Genomic DNA, 16,913 nt, shown 5'->3' on the forward strand with positions numbered 1-16,913 from the left:
GAGCTGAAAGAAGATAAAATTTTAAAAATAAATAAATAAATTAATGAAATATATCAATAAGAAGGTAGAATATGTTAAAATATAACATAATACTCCGAATCGCTTTAGACCAGTTATGAAGTTAAATCCTTAATTTTTGGCTATCAAGGAATTTATTTTAAAAATTTAATAGTTATATTCTCAATTTTCACAATAAGGAATAGCATATTCTGTTTCTTACTGCCTCTTATATTGTCTTACATAATTTTTTTTTTTATTCATTTATTATTTTTATGGGGAAGGTGGTTCACAGTCATAATGCTTCCAACGGTTACATCAAACAAAAATCGTAATATTTTCTTGTTTATTTTCTGATTTCAGTCCAGAGGTAAGGAGAGTATTCCCACCGAGGTTGTCACAAAAAGAGAGAAAAAGGCGTTCGTTACAACTTGAAGAAGAAAAAGCTGCCGTGCAGGAAACTGAAAAATCTCCTAAACCACAGTTCAAAGGATGGACGATCATCCCACCTTTAGAAGATTTAAAAAAGAAAGATGAAGAAGTGTAATACATTTTATTTTGCATTATGGATTATAACTTATAATGTTATATTATTTATTGTGTTAAATATCTATTTAATATGTATGCACTGATTAGCAGCAAATTTAATTAATTTAGTTTTCATTTCCTTAGAAGCCCTGGCACTAGTCCACCGATGGTTTCAAGCTTTGTTGAAATTATTGCAAGCGAGAAAAAAGAAAAAGACAATTTTTTTAAAATGAAAGCTAAACCTTTCACACTTACACAGGTATTTTAGTAGCTTAGTATTTTAGTAAATTACTAGTAGCTTATAGAAAATGTTTGAATTATTATTTATTTATTTATTTTAATGTATGTTTTCAGCTGGAGGATAAAGCTATGGAGGAGATATATGAATTTTACAATGCTTCCAATGTATTTGATGAACGAATCACTGTACAGCGCGTGTTGCCGATTAGTATAGCCAAGCCCACCTGGATAAAATCACACAAAAAAGTTTCTCATTGATGCTCTGTCTGTGATCAAGATATATGTGTATTTATATGTATTATTTTATTTACATTTAAGTGTATCCAATTGTTTTTGTTCTTATGTAAATAAATATTTTTATGTAACTATCGCTATTTCTTTAAAGGTTTACCAGTTTAATCTCTTTTTAAATATATTTATATTGACATATAAGTCCGTATAATTTCCCAGCCCAGATCATTGGTGTTCATGTGTGGTAGTAACCTCAAGTCTTCCATCATGCTCTATGGTGGTTACATTTTGGTAACTACAGTAGTAAGGAGATACGGGGTATATAGTGGTTGACTCAGGGAATTTTATATGCCAACAAATTAATGCAACTTCATAGCCAGCAACACGAACATTATTAGGCTAATAAATAAACAATAATTATTAATGCAATACATATATATACAAGTTGAAATTACAAGATCAAAAATGAAGTACAATGAGTGAAGTGTAAATTTTTGCGTATAAAAAGTAATTTTACTTCTAAAATGCAGACATTAGAGAAGTGAGAGGGAAAAAAAATAGGATTAGATCATAAATGGGTATAAATAAAAATAAAATAAAGAAAGGAGGGATAGGAAAGAAATAAGTCAGAAAACAATTTAGTGTGGTTTGATTGGGCCAAAGATATGTATATAGGTTAGGAAAATAGTTTTTTTTTTTTTATAAACTTTAGGATAAACAGAACGGTCTAAAATTCCAATCCATTACAAAAACTGATCTATATGACTATAATAAGGCCTATCTGGACATATACAGTTGAGCTTTGGGGCTCCACTAAACCATCTAATTCCTCTTGTATACAATCCTTACAGTTCAAAATCCTTAATGCTCCTTACATTGTCAATATTCCATATGTTGCCAATTTGGCCAGAACCAGATACCAATCCTATCATGGTAAACTTCCCAACCACCTAAGCCCACTTGTTTCTATCCTGCCTTCTCCTTCAATACCTGATAATTCCCTTCCGTAGGCGTCTGAAAAGAAGATGGCCCTGAGATTTTCTCAAGTAATGTAATTAGAGTTCTATCAATGGGTAGATTCTCGACATGCCATTGTATATCTAACATCAAATTTACTTATTGCATGTATTTTAATATAGTTGTAAGTATCAATAAATAAACAAAAAAAAATGTTTAAACCAATGTTTTCAGTGCAACTACAAGGACTCACAAATGCTAAGACTGTCTCTCCTCAACATTAAAATAATATTATGTGTATTACTTTGTCTGTAAGTACTTCTCGTTTCAGAACTCAATTGCTAATGAGCTTGTAATTTAGAACTGTATTGCTAATAATTAATAAAATTACCATTTTTATAAATACAAAAAAAAGATTTAATAGTCTTTTTTTTTTTATTTAGTTGTTCACATTAATGTAGGATGTCAATCAGTCACTCAGATGACACTAGGTCATTTATTCACAATGGATATGAAACAGCCATGTATAGTCCAAATTTAACACAGGTGAAACCGTGGAAGAAAAAAATATTTAGTTAAAAACATCAAAATGATTCAAATTACTCAATTTCTACCTTTTTAAATGAAAATTGAATAATTTTTATCTAAAATTAAAAAAAAAGGGGAAAATAAACTGAAATATGGAAACCTGTATATAGAAAGTACGTACTATCTCTGCTGTCAGGGAAACCATATATCTGATAACGTATCCGTTCTGCAATTAGGGCTATGGATTGTAACATAGCTGTGAAGAAGTTAGGTGCAAGGTAGGTAAGTAGTTCAAGCTTTATTAAATTTATTAAATAAAAATGATTTATAAATTATTTTAAAAGCACTTATATAAATATCAGTTAAATAAGGTGGGTTAAAAAAAAAAAAAGAGTTGTTTATACTAATATTACAATATATTCTATTATTCAAAAATATACTAATCTAAAAAATTGGTGTTATGCTATCAAAACATTGTTAGAGTTTAAATAATTCCTGTAAGCCTATATGAAAACTAATTAATATCGATCATGAATGAATTTGAAACAAGAGGGATTGATCTACTTTTTCAAAAAGTTAATTATTGAAGACTGAATATTCAGATAATCACAAGATAGGAAGTGTGTTCAGTTTCAAAATAGTTATGAAAATTTGCAATTTATGTTTTTGAGGTGCTGGTGATAAACTTCCATAATAATGATAAATTACATCCAATGTTATTGGGAAAAAAATCTCAAAATTAAATCTTTAAATGTATCTCACCATATAACTAAAATCATTAATATGCAAATAAAACCTAAAAATCTCTATTAGGGTCATTATCTGAAGATTCACAGATTTCACTTATAAATATTTAAATATTAAATAAAATAAAATAACTGACTTCTAATGAAAAAATAATTTGAGAAAAAGGTGGAGAGGAAAAAAATTAAAATAAAATAGAAGTAATGACAATAAATACATTATTTCTGTATGAATTTATAACAGGATATCGTTCAGCAACCTGGGCTTCAGTTTATAAGATGAGGTTTTTCTCATTGTGTAAGTTCCTACTCCTTTAACTGCTGGTAACTGACAGTGAAATTTTATGAACCTTTTTTTTTTTTTTTTATTAAGTCTTCTATTAATTCCATTTGTAGTTCCCGATGCAATTGGCTATTTCTTACAAACCAAATGACATCCACTGTAATTCTAAGGACCCTATGATGAGAAAAGTACCGTGAAAAGATGAGAATAATATGAACTTCTTCCTCAAATATTAATTATTTGAGTAGAAAGAATAAACAAAACTTGAACAACATGGCCGCTTGTAATTGACAATTAGTATTTAAATTAGAACATGAGGTCAATGAAAAATGTGAGGATTCTCATTAATGGTGTTATACTTTTTATGATTGCATACAGTTCCAAGAATTTCTATTTTACTACTTTTAAAAAATCCAATTTTTGTTTCATTTCACAGAACAAAATAAAGACCACGCGAAGATCATTATTTTCACTTCCTTTCTTTTCTTCTTTCTTTCTTTCCACCTCCTCCTCATTCTTTCTTTCCACCTCCTCCTCATTCTTTCTGATTGTTCCTCCCTTCTTTCTTCAGTCCATGAGACAGCCTTTCTCACAGCTCTCTCCCCCACAAGGGCCTTAATTTCTTTTAGTCTTCTCCCATTGTCCATCCCTATCGAAATAGTCCTGGTCTGTTATTTTTAGTCTCTCAGTTTCTTCTCTCATCTGTTTTTATATGGATGTAAGAGACCAATAATAAAAACTAATCAATAAACTAATCATAATATAATAAATATACTTAATAAACTAATTAAAATAAAATATTGTTGTATAAGGAAAATAGACACTGAAAAAAGGAGTACACCAAAAAATTGGTTTAAACATTTTGTTTTTTTGTTTATTTATTGATATTTATAACTATATTTAAATACATACAATAAGTAAATTTGATGTTAGATATACAATGGCATGATACAGGCATGTCGAGAATCTACCCATTGATAGAACTCCAATTACACTACTTGAGAAGATCTCGGGGCCATCTTCTTTTCAGACACCTAGGAGGATTATCATGTAATGAAGGAGAAGTTAGGTTAGAAACTAGTGGGTTTGGGTGGTTAGGAACTTTATCATGGAAAGATTGGTATCTGGCTCTGGCCAAATCGGTAACATATGGAACATAGAAGTCCTGATGGATGACTTGATTTGTGAAAAACTAAAGAGCATTAAAAATTTTGGACAGTAAGGATATGAGGGGAATTCGATGGTTTAGTGGAGTCCTAATCCTAAACTCTGTAAGTCCAGATAGGCCTTATTATTATATTATTAGTCATATAAATGAGTCTTTTGTAATTAGTTGGAAGTTTAGACCTTTTTTCTTGTAAGTGTTGTAATAGTCGGAATCAATGACCAGTTTCCTGTCTTTTCAGCTTTGTATAAGGATTCCAAGTTAGTAGTTTGTTCAGATGCAGTCCTAGGTACCGGATTTGTTAAATTGTTAAACAGGAAGAAGTGGGGTATTATTAAGGGATACTGTGGGACAGGAAGTCATGGGTTTACGATGAAAGATAAAAGTGATTTGATGAGATTTATTTTAATCCTTCAGTTTTAAAAATGATTCTTCGAGGGTGGTGATGTGGAATTAGAGGATTTGAGGTATAATGGAAGGGTCATTATTCACTGATAATAGACATGTGTTATCAACAAATGTCGAGAGGATTGTGTTAGGATGGGTTGGGATGTCAGCTGTAATTTTTAAAAATAAAATAAACTTGAAGTTCATACAAATGAAGATTTCAGAAAGTAATTTCATTGATGTATTTAGATTATTACATTGCACTCCTTCCATTATAAACTCTCTAACCACTCAATCCCCTTAGTTTCTAATCTTGCATCCTTTTCAATTCCTGACAATCCTCCGAGGGGCCTCAAAAGAAGATGGCCACGAGACCAGCTAATGTAAAATGTCATTAGAATGCTACCAATGGGTAGTTTCTCTACACGCCTGTAACACTCCAATTTAACTTAGATCAGATTTACTAAATGTATTATAATGAACAGTTGTAAATAGCAATAAATAAATATTAAAAAAAAAAATTATTACATTGTGACTTCCTGGTAAAAATGGAAATATATAACATGAATATTGTTACAGAAAATCTAACTTCTTTTATAGTAAAAGTAAAAAAAAAAATATATATTCAATTATAACTGATTAATATGAACTATTTATACAAGAGTTTTAGAATGATTGCATTACCGCCTGTAGTGGAAATAAACCCATTTGTGCTCATCTTCCCGCCCTCAGCAATTCACCTCTACTTCAATATTTTCATGGCTTCCGTGGCTCTCTACTATTACTCAAATATCAATCCGAACAGTAGACCTATCAACGTACCAACTGCACTTCTCAAGCAAGAATACGACTTCATAATCGTCGGAGCTGGATCAGCAGGTAATACAATAAAATATGAAAATACTAACAATTTTATTAAAAGGAAGATGGGTGAGGTAAAAAAAAAACTCAAATAGTCATTAAACTATTTATTATGAGCGAACGTTCCAGCTCACTTTGCAGGGCTAAAAAAGATACAAACAACTAAAATAATGTAACGAAGTAATATAATAAATAACAATTAACAATTAAACTAAGATGTGACTAAATTTTCACATATTTTAAATCATATTTAAACACACCTTAGTTTACTTTCATTTCATGTTATTTATTCTCTTACTTTCTTACATTATTCTCATCTTTTTTGGCCCTGAGTTTTTTCTTTACTGCACCTGGACCATCTTCCTTTTAAAAATTACTCACAGTCAACCAACTATCTTCCAATAAAAATTGTTTGATGCACTGAGTAGAATAATATTATTGTGTTGTTTTGGTATGGTAGCACATATTCTAGATGGTTAATAAGGGTGCAGTATCAGAAAGTTTTCCTGTACAATAAAAAAATCATTATAAAATTACAAAATATATATTAAAAATTCTTGAAGCTTAACATTCAATATTTGTTAAACCATCATAAAATAATGTTATTTTAATACAAAACATAATTAGATGTCAATAATATTTAAATGCTGTAGTTATATAAATACTATTCAGTTTTCTTTCTGTTAATTACAATTGGCAATTTTTTTTTCCAATTTATCATTAGAGAATACCATTTGATATTTCATTATTTTAATTTCTGTTTTCCACTCAGATGCACTAAAGATCATTTTCATATACTGGGTTATAATTCTAAAGCAGTGGTTCCCAAACTGTTTTGTTGTACCACCCTTTCCTTTCCAAGAATAATATTACTTAGCACCCCCTAGAAATTTATTTTTTTTTAAATTTTAATAGCAATTAATAGGTAATATATCTGTAACCCCAGTGAATATGTGGATAAGTCAAAATTCCTTACTTTTCAGGGGACAACTTTTAAAGTTTGAACATTTATGTAAAATCAGGTGTTTGTGGTAAATCATCGAAATTTCGTCAATACTACCAAAACGTTGGTAACTTGTTACTTGTTTTACACCAATTTGATATGTCTTCTCACTAATTAGATAATAGAGTTAACTAATTGTTCACCGACCGTTGACAACAGACTTGACCAATAACTCTGTTTTAAAATGTTGACTGACTTAGACACTTATGCACAATGAAGATGTTGCCTCTGTGATTCTCTTAGACTACTTAACTCATTTTGACCAAAATTCGACTTAACCACATATTCACTGGGGTGACAGATATATGTATTAATGTTTTTACCCTTTTTCTTAAAATATAGCAAAGAAAGGTGTAAATTAGAAACATTGAACTTGGAAATTATGAAACTATTTATTGAACTCAGAATAGAATGTAATATAAAAAAAAAGTTAAAACATTCAAAATCATCTTAATGAGGATCAACTGGGTGTGCTGCTACCAATTTAGTAATTCTCTAATCTATTGTATCTATTTTTGTCAGCTGTAATATTGTTGACCATGACAACTTGTAGTTATTCATTGCCCCCCCCAAATGCACCTATGGCCATCACTGCTCACTGAATCGCTGCAGCATCCATCAGGGGCCTGTGGCGCCCACTTTCGGAATGACTGTTCCAAAGAGACTTGTCCCATAATAAATAAAGGTTATGATTATAATTATTTTTTAAATAAAAAAAAAAAATGGAAATAAATTACAAAGGTAATTTTTTTTTTTGTAGAATTTTCCATACTTTTTAGACAAAAAAGTAGCACAGTTATTGTTCCTAATAAAGTGATTGTGTACTCAGTCATTACTGTCGTTTATCTATTTATCTAAGTAGATCCATGTACAACCATTTTTCACTAAAAACCACACAAAATTGGTTATTCTGTCCTTGTAGAACCAGTGGAATGGGTCACGAGTGGCATGGCTACAAAGATATACCCGCCAGGGCGTACACAGGATCAAAACAATGGCAAGCCATAGTCAATCAGGTTGTGACATTTCAGCACGGAAAGGAAAATGAAATCAAAATTTTAAAACATGATATATAATTATCACAGTGCTTAATTACTTATTACAATTAGTATTTGCTTGAAAAAAAATATTTTTTATTAAATCAATAATTTTTTCACTCCTCCGGGGCAGCTGCTCCCTCCTGCCCACCTCTGGGTATACTTCCTTCTGACCCAGTAGGGTAGAATCACAAATCTATCTTGTTAACCACACATAGAATTTGCTTCTAGTAATACAATAGTATTATGGCGCCATATTATGAATAACTAGCTAATCCAACAACTATTCACTATTGCTATATTTGAGAATGCATGTAGATTTAATGAGCACAGCTGATATAAATTATTGTATTTAGTTAAAATTAATCATTTACATATTTTATTATTATGATTTAAATTAAATCTATATCGCTACAACCCATGAAGGGTCCGGGGTTCAGTACTTTGTAAAGAAGTACAGTTACTAGACCAACGATTGTGCAAGGAGGTGATTTGGTCAGAATCACGCTAGATCACCAGATTTTTACCTAATTAAGGGTACCCAATTTAAGAGGCTGGGTGGACCCCAGGAGGGCTTCAAGAACCCACAGGAGTTGACCCACGGCTACAGTGTAACAGAAAACAATTTTCTGCCCAGCCAGATTCGAACTCGGGTCCTAAGAGTTAGTAACCACACGCTTTACCCTGTGGCCACTGTGCTCCCATTATTATGATTTGGAAACATAAATTAAACCAATATATTTGATAAGGAACGAAACAAGAATTTTTATTACGTTTAGAAGCTATACTGATAATTTTTTTTTTTTTACCACAAAACTCAAGGCTCTATCTATATGAAATATAGAGGAACCATGTGTTCAGAGTACATATTGTGAAATTATAGATAAAACACACATTCACAAAAAGATTTATTGGTACCTTACTGCATATGTGATAAATACTGCTTCATTCAATTTTAGTTTTTTGAAATGCAGTTAAATATACAATAGTTTTGGTAATACCAATATATGATATTGTCATATATATACTCCACTGTGCTTCAATATAAGTAAGTATATATTGAAACAATTCAGATCGACTGATCTATCAAAATGTGGTAAAAGATATTTTACATGTGAAACAAAGTTGATATTTGTTTTTAGCACCTCAAGATACCCTTAAATACAAATTTTTGAAAAAAATTGGAAAATAAAATTTTATAGTCCAAAATTTTTGCACTACCAGCCTTAGATTTCTTTTGAAAAATCAAAAAAATAGGAATAACTTGGACACTGCTCGACCAACCTACACCAAACTTGGCAGTGGTTAAGGGCTCTATAAACTGCACTAAAAGGCACAAAAAAGCAACTGGATCTAATTAAACAAATCAGAATCAGATGAAGAAACTTTTTTCTTCATTTGAAACCCATAATTCACCCTTATAACAAAATTAAATATAAATTTTAGAGCAGACATTCAACTTTCCGTAGGATTAGCATAGGAATTGGATAAGATAAAGAGGAGTTATGAACTATTATATAAACAATAGTCACTGGAAAAAAAAAATCCCCGAATAAATCAAGGTGAAAAATTTCTAATTTTCAATTTCCTTGAAAAATTGTATTTAGCAGTTTGAGGGAACACTAAAAGCGAATATGAAATGCTTTTATCCAAAAAAAAGTTATATACCTACTTACTCTGAGCTACAGCTCTCTCTATTCTAGTATCAGTAATACTTTTTTCTTATTCTTCGGAAAGAGATGAATTGATTGGTGTACAATAACAGTGAAAAATGCTTGTAGTTTTTGAACTACAAACCAAAAACAATCTTCAGAACATTGAGAATTTGGGGATTTCATTATCTTTAAATCTTCCCATGGTGAAAGGGAACATTTTGATAAAACTGCACGTGACTTGGTCCAGCGATTTAAGTTTATTGAGGACATAAATTCGACCATTCCATTTAATATAAATATATACATATATTTTTACACTTATCGCTTTGTTTCTTTAATAATGCAATACATGTCCTCTTACAATTATAACTAATTAAAGTACTTTTTTTTAATTTTACACAATTCCTATTTACTACATTAATTAAAATTACAGGCTGTGTCCTGGCAAACAGGCTAACAGAAGTAAAGAACTGGACAGTCCTCGTCTTAGAAGCTGGTGGTGATGAAACAGCAGTATCGGATACACCATTATTTGTAGGCGCACTGTGGAATTCCGATCAGGACTGGAACTACACTACTACTCCTCAGCGTAATGCCTGTTTAGGTCTGTTTAAATTTACTGTTTGTCATATCTGGAAATTTCATACCCAGTACATTTATGTTGAATATGATAGATATAATCTGGAATAACGTTTCATGTTTTTAAATTGTTAGTTTCCTAATTGTACATTCCTGACCAAATAATGCCTGATTCTTACTTAATTTTGTTTTGTCCTTTGTGTCAACATTACCACAATATTTTCATGGAATCATAAAATAAACTATTGTTTAAATGATAATTTAAAGTAAGAAAAAATTTAATAAAAATAGTAACATACATTACTCCAGTCCTAGTTAACCTTGGACAACAAATATTGATGATATGGAAAAAAGAAGATTGAATTCTATTGATTAACTGCGGATCATAATTTCAAATAGTATACATTGATACATAGTTTTCATTTGAAATTATAAATATGAGATAATAGCAAAACTGTGAAAATTACAATTCCCACTTAAACTGAAAAAAAAAGATTTTCGACTTCTTTATTAATTGATTACAATTGATCTCAAATGAGTCTTTTAATAGGTAACGAAATCAAAGAAATCTCTTTCTTAAAATAACTTTGATGTGTTAATATTTAACCGTAGATTAATATTTGGAGAAGATGGTCAGGGGTGCGGTCAGCAAATAAACAAAAACTATTTATTTGTGCCAACATTTTGACCTGAATTTCAGACCTTTATGAGGGCTCAAAAAACAAAAAGGAGATAACAACCATAATTCAGAAAAACGTAAAAAATAAAAATAAAATAATATTAAACAAACTTGAAAATATACATAATAATAAATTAAGTAGATAGTAGTTGATTGATACTAATAGAAGATAAAATATAACATTATAGAGGTTAGAATTATACAAAATAAATGATAAAAAGTTTAAAAAACAGCCAATTTTCAAGTAAATAAACATAATGTAAGGTGTGGAAGAAAATGTAAACGATGAGTAATTGATTTAACTTAATAAAATATGTAAGTAATCTTAAAAAATTTAAATTAATAAAATGAAATGTATGAAAGAAAACTATAGATATCATATAATGGATAAGAAAGAAAACAGAATATATGATCAATGGATAAAAGATGCATAGTAATACAGATGAATACAAAATAATTAGCTAAAATAGACATGGAATGTCCAGAAAACTGAATAATAAGGAACAAGGGAGAAGAGATATAGAGTGGGAAAAAAAGGAAGAAATATTAAAAAAGACAGAGAGACTTACTTGCTTAGGCAAATTTAAGTAAGTCTCTCTGCAAGTATAAGCAAGAATTTAGTAAATCTCTCTGTCTTAGTATTTCTTCCTTTTTTCCTCACTCTTCTACCTTGTTCCATCTTATTCAATATATATATTTATTTTATACCAGATTCGCCTGGTGGGCCTTACATGGTTGATATAACCGTTATATTATATATATATTTAACAGTTGATTATGGGGGGATATAGTCTCATACAAAAGACACCCCTAACTATATACAATGTTTTAATTAAAAGAAAGACAAAATAAATGAATAAGAATAACGCTTCTTAATAAAAGAGAAAAGTAAAATTAATAACAAAAAATAATGATATTTGTACACTTAACAAAACAAACAATTGCTTTCTAATGGTAAAAAGATACAAGTTAATTTGAAAAAGGGACGAGAGTAGAAAAAAAAATGTATTCACTATAATTATCATTAATAATCAAGTTTTGATAATTTGTGTACTTTGATGACCCCACTCCCTCCCCCTGACTATCCTCTACAAATGCATTTACATTGGATATCAGAGATAGTTGAATTATGTTCTGGAATAATGTTTTATGTAAGAATTTTCAAATTGTGCAGTACAGATCAAATAATGTTTGATTCTTACCTTACTTTGTTTTGTCCTTTGTGTAAAATTTATCGCAATATTTTCGAGGGATCATAAAATATACTATTGTTTAAGTAATAATTTACATTTAGAAAACAATAAAAAAAATGTTATCAAACATTGTAACATACATTATTCCAGCCCTTGTTCACTTTGGACAAGTATTACGACAAATGTGGTTCATAATTTGAATTGGCTACATTGATAAAGAAGTTTCATGAGAAATAGTAAATACGAGATAGTAGACTGAAAATTATACTCCACTTAAACGGAAATGATAGGTTCTTGACTTCTTCATTAATCGATTATAATTGATCACTAACGAGTCTTTCAATTGGCAGTAAACAAACCTATCTGTTTCTTAGAATAACTTTATTAAATAAAGAAATCAAAATACAATTTGTGATTTCTATTTTACATAGATATTGAGGCAAATTTGAAAATACATTTATTGATACTGTAAGGTATATTTGAATGAATACAATTCTACATTGACACACAATTCTATGATAAGCCCAATCTACACGTTTACCACTTGCCGCCAATCCAAAACATCTACAAATACTTGGTAAGAAAATAAAATAACAAATGTTGTTATCCACACGCTTGTGTGATCTGGAGAGTAAATTACCTCCGAATCAACCAATTTTCATTATAAAAAGTTGAATTACGATCTAAAAATGATGACTAATAAAATATGTTTTAAAAAGTGTTGTTTGTGTGTACAACCTATTTTGGATAAGTAAAGAATATCGAATTAATATTTTTTAAACTATCTGACGACTGTTTCAGCTGACAACGAAGGCCGCTGTAGATGGCCAAGAGGTCGAGGCATCGGTGGCTCCAGCACAATCAATGCTCTTCTCTATGTCCGGGGCAACAGGATGGACTACGATAACTGGGAGGCACTTGGCAATCCCGGATGGGGTTACTCTTCGATCTTTCCTTATTTCCTCAGGGCTGAAGACAACAGGAATCCAAAATTATTCCAGTCACCTTATCACCGTACAGGTGGTTTTCTCACAGTTTCGGAAGCACCCTACCAAACGGAAATGGTTCCTGCATATCTCCGTGCTGCAAATGAACTAGGTTTCGATATTCTCGATTACAACGGCGCCATCCAAAATGGTTTTAACATCGCGCAACTGACGTCCCGACGTGGTTCAAGATGTAGTGCTGGTAAGGGTTACTTGAGGCCTATTAGGAGTTTTAAAAATTTAAACGTCGCTGAAAGAGCAATGGTTTCCAAGATTTTGATTAACAATAATTCAGCGTATGGTGTAGAATTCATTAGAGAGAATGAGACGCATATTGTAACAGCTAAAAAAGAAGTCATAATATCTGCAGGATCGATTAATACTCCTCAGCTTCTAATGCTATCTGGAATTGGGCCGAAAAGAGAACTCAGAAAATTTGGCATACCTGTCATAAAAAATTTACCTGTTGGTAAAAATTTGCAAGACCACGTAGGTGTTCCTTTAGTATTTAAAGTAGACGGTCCGTACACGATTAACCAGAATGTCTACGGAACTGTTGATGCGCTTTTACAATACGCAGAAAATCAAACTGGACCGTTGACTACAGCATCGGGTTTCGAAGTCTTGGGTTTTTTCAACTCAAATACTTCTGGTTATGGTTGGACTGACGTTCAGATTCACATCGGGTCTTTCGTGCCGACTCGACAAAACTTGAACTTGTTCGAAATGGTGCCATTGTTTCTCCATCCTTCTTCCAGAGGCGAGGTGACCATCCAAAGCACCAACATATTTACACCACCTCTTATGAATCCCAAATACTTCAGCAGGAGCCCAGACTTCCAAATGCTGCTCATGGCTAGTTATATAGCATTGAACCTATCCGCCACATTATCTCTTCAAGAATACAATACAACATTCTTTCACGAATTCTATACACCTTGCCAAAATATCACGCCCAATACGGAAGCGTTCTTGATTTGCGTGATAGAGCAATTCACATTTACAATATACCATCCAATCGGGACATGCAGGATGGGGTCTCCAAAGGATCCGACAACCGTTGTCAATCCTCATCTTCAGGTCCATGGAATAAAAAACCTGAGGGTAATCGACGCATCGGTGATGCCAAGAATAACATCCGGTAACACAAACGCTCCTACTATTGCCATCGCTGAGAGGGCTTCCGATTTGGTGAAGCTTTATTGGAATGAGACAACCGGTGTAATATTGTGAGGTTCACTCTTGAATATTGAGTAGTCCATAAATTTGGCTTTCTGTACAATGTAAAACTTTTATAAGATATTAGAAATAAAACAAAATGTAAAATTTTATTAAATGTATGTTGAAACAATGTTAATACTTACATTTGAACCTTTAGTTGAGACACTCGGTCGTAAAACATGGAATCCTGACACCATTATTCTGAATTGAAAATTTTAGCTTCACCAGATAATTTAGGATTGATTTTATCGATTATGGAATACAAATTTAGATATGAATTTTTAAAAGAATAATGTTGGAATTAAGTTATTGTAAATGGCTCCTGGTTGAAGACAAAGTATTTTAATAAACAAACATTTTAATGTTGTAAAAGTTGTAATTCTATCAATTACCATGTTTTATGACCAACTGCATCATTTCCTTCTCATGATTGGATCAGATACTGATAAATCAAGGTGAGGTGTAGATAGTTGATGATAGATTAATAAGTGGAGAAGATGGTCGGTGAGAGGGGTGCGGTAAGCGACTCTACGTCCTTAGATTCAGATCGAAACGTCGGCACGAATACATTTTTTTTTTTCTGTTTTTTTTTTTAACCGCACTCCCCGAACATCTTCTCCACTTATAAAACAAGGTAAACTGATATTTTTATAAATTCTTCGATAAGTGTAGATCCCAGCCTTGATAGCGTTGGATAACTAGAACATGCAGATACTGTTGCTGGATATACAAGACCAAGTACAGGTATGACATTACATTAATCGATTATTTTGAAATACCTAGTCCATTATTAAGAAAATAGAATAATACCCTTGCCGAGGTTCTGTGTGTTGTCACTCCTGGCACCAATCTAAGAAGTGAGGTACTTTAACATCAGAAGGCCACGATAAGCTGGATAGAAGATCATAAATTATTCAGTCTTACAGAATTGAAAATTTCTTTTCTACACGTGGAACGTTTAACCTTGTATGATTCATTTTTATTATGTAGGGGCTCGACATAAAACTGATATTTAGTTATCTCCAACAACATAAAAGAAAGATTCATAAATTAAATAAAAGAGAGAGTGCGTGTATGTATATATAAATAAATATGTGACTCACCTCTTTCTTTTCTTTCTCTTCACTTGAACTGGGCTGAGTAGTATATGGTAAGTGATTAAATTGGGTGACAGTATTGAAAAAGTGCAAGTTTAACCTAGGAGTAATTGTAAACTATATAAATATATATATATGTGTGTGTGATGTAAGTTAAATTACTATGAGATAACATAGTCTTATGAAGAATCCACTCATTGATGGAAAAGTTAAAGATCTTAAGGTTATCTTCTTTTCAGACGTCAGGATTATCAAGTATTGAAGAATTGGGTTTGGGTGGTTATCGAGTTTAGCATGGAAAGATTGATATGCGGTTCCAACCAAATTGTATCGGGGACGTATGAAACATTGGGGCCTTGACGGTTAGTTCTATTTGTTACAATTAAAGGAGAATTAAAGATTTTACAAGGAATTTCGGATTGCAAGGATTAGATTTTATCGTAAGAAAATAATTAGATCGTTTAGTCGACTCCAAAAGCTCAACTCCTTAAACCAATCAGGCACTCTTATGATCATGTATATGAGCTTTTGTAATTTTAAAAAAATATTTTTATATGATTTATATAATATTATCTTATATTTATAGATATTAATAATAAGGGGTCATGGATCATCCACACCATATTTACAAATATATAAATTAAATGATAACAAAATAAGAAATAGAAGAACAATAAATAAAATAATAATACTAATTAAAACTGCTTGAAAAAGACTGGAAAAACGTCATATAAGGCAGTTTTCAAAATGGCCGGCCTATATTTTTAGATTTATAGTGAAAACTCCTAAAATATTACTAGCAGCCTAACTATGTACATTAGTACAATTTAAATAATTAAATCGTGGAAATTTCGGTTAACAATAAATATATGTATGTGGGTTTATTTTAGATATCTTAGATTTTAATGAACACCAATTTTTACTTAAGTATTAGTATAAGAGCCAAAGAGGAGAAAAAGTCAGTTATTGCCCTCTCTTCTCGGTTAGCAGCAGAAACGGGAGCAATTTCGGAGATATAAATATAGGAGGAAATACGCTTGAACAGGTAGATAGGTTTAAGTATTTAGGTTCTATAGTAACTAGAAAAAAAGGGCCTTAGGGTTTTCGAAAATAATATATAATATTTGAATCCTTGGGAATCATCCACCACCACATGCATGAAAATTAATGAGTAGGAGAGTTATCCAGAGGAGGGATGGCATGCATGCATCGCATATCTTATTTGTTGTTTTATTTATTTATTACTTTATTATTTATAATATTCTAATGTTTGTTATATAGGGGAATTTGTTGATAAAATGAGATAAGGGTTGTAAAATAGAAGGGAAAGAAAAAAAAGGAGTAAAATGAAAAGCTTGTATTTAGTTTGTAGACTGGTATTAATTGTAAAAGAATACTGTGTAAAAAAAAAATGTTATCTATCTATTATATCATATAAAAATATGTAATTTATATATGTCCGATCACGGATTGATCAGTATGCTGTGTAATGTGGCAACCCGATGTATTTGGGCAGCATGAATAAATAAATTTCTCTCTCTCT

General features: G+C 31.0%; 2 protein-coding genes across 2 annotated transcripts in view; both read left to right on the plus strand.

Annotated features, from left to right (window-relative positions):
• Positions 1-1,131, plus strand: part of LOC106691629 (inhibitor of Bruton tyrosine kinase) — a gene marked incomplete at its 5' end in the record, with an annotated part of 12,074 nt that extends 10,943 nt beyond the window's left edge. The window contains 3 exon segments of the mRNA XM_014437459.2: positions 361-540; positions 670-784; positions 880-1,131. Coding sequence (XP_014292945.1) covers positions 361-540; positions 670-784; positions 880-1,023 — 439 coding nt within the window.
• Positions 1,132-2,747: 1,616 nt separating this feature from the next.
• Positions 2,748-14,409, plus strand: LOC106691626 (glucose dehydrogenase [FAD, quinone]). Its single transcript, XM_014437456.3, has 4 exons — positions 2,748-2,759; positions 5,722-5,938; positions 10,049-10,219; positions 12,868-14,409. The coding sequence occupies exons 2-4, from the start codon at positions 5,731-5,733 to the stop codon at positions 14,283-14,285; spliced, it is 1,797 nt and encodes a 598-aa protein (XP_014292942.1). The 5' UTR covers positions 2,748-2,759; positions 5,722-5,730; the 3' UTR covers positions 14,286-14,409.
• The last annotated feature ends 2,504 nt before the right edge of the window (positions 14,410-16,913 follow it).

This window comes from Halyomorpha halys, unplaced genomic scaffold (genome assembly GCF_000696795.3).
Source record: "Halyomorpha halys isolate HHAL.00 unplaced genomic scaffold, Hhal_1.1 Scaffold2556.1, whole genome shotgun sequence".
NCBI classification, from domain to species: Eukaryota; Metazoa; Arthropoda; class Insecta; order Hemiptera; family Pentatomidae; genus Halyomorpha; species Halyomorpha halys.

Excerpts from the sequence above, each read along its gene's own strand:
- LOC106691626 (XM_014437456.3), top strand. The coding sequence starts at position 5,731 with ATGATTGCATTACCGCCTGTAGTGGAAATAAACCCATTTGTGCTCATC. Across the intron at positions 5,939-10,048 it reads CGTCGGAGCTGGATCAGCAG|GCTGTGTCCTGGCAAACAGG; the intron begins GTAATACAATAA and ends TTAAAATTACAG. Across the intron at positions 10,220-12,867 it reads TCAGCGTAATGCCTGTTTAG|CTGACAACGAAGGCCGCTGT; the intron begins GTCTGTTTAAAT and ends CGACTGTTTCAG.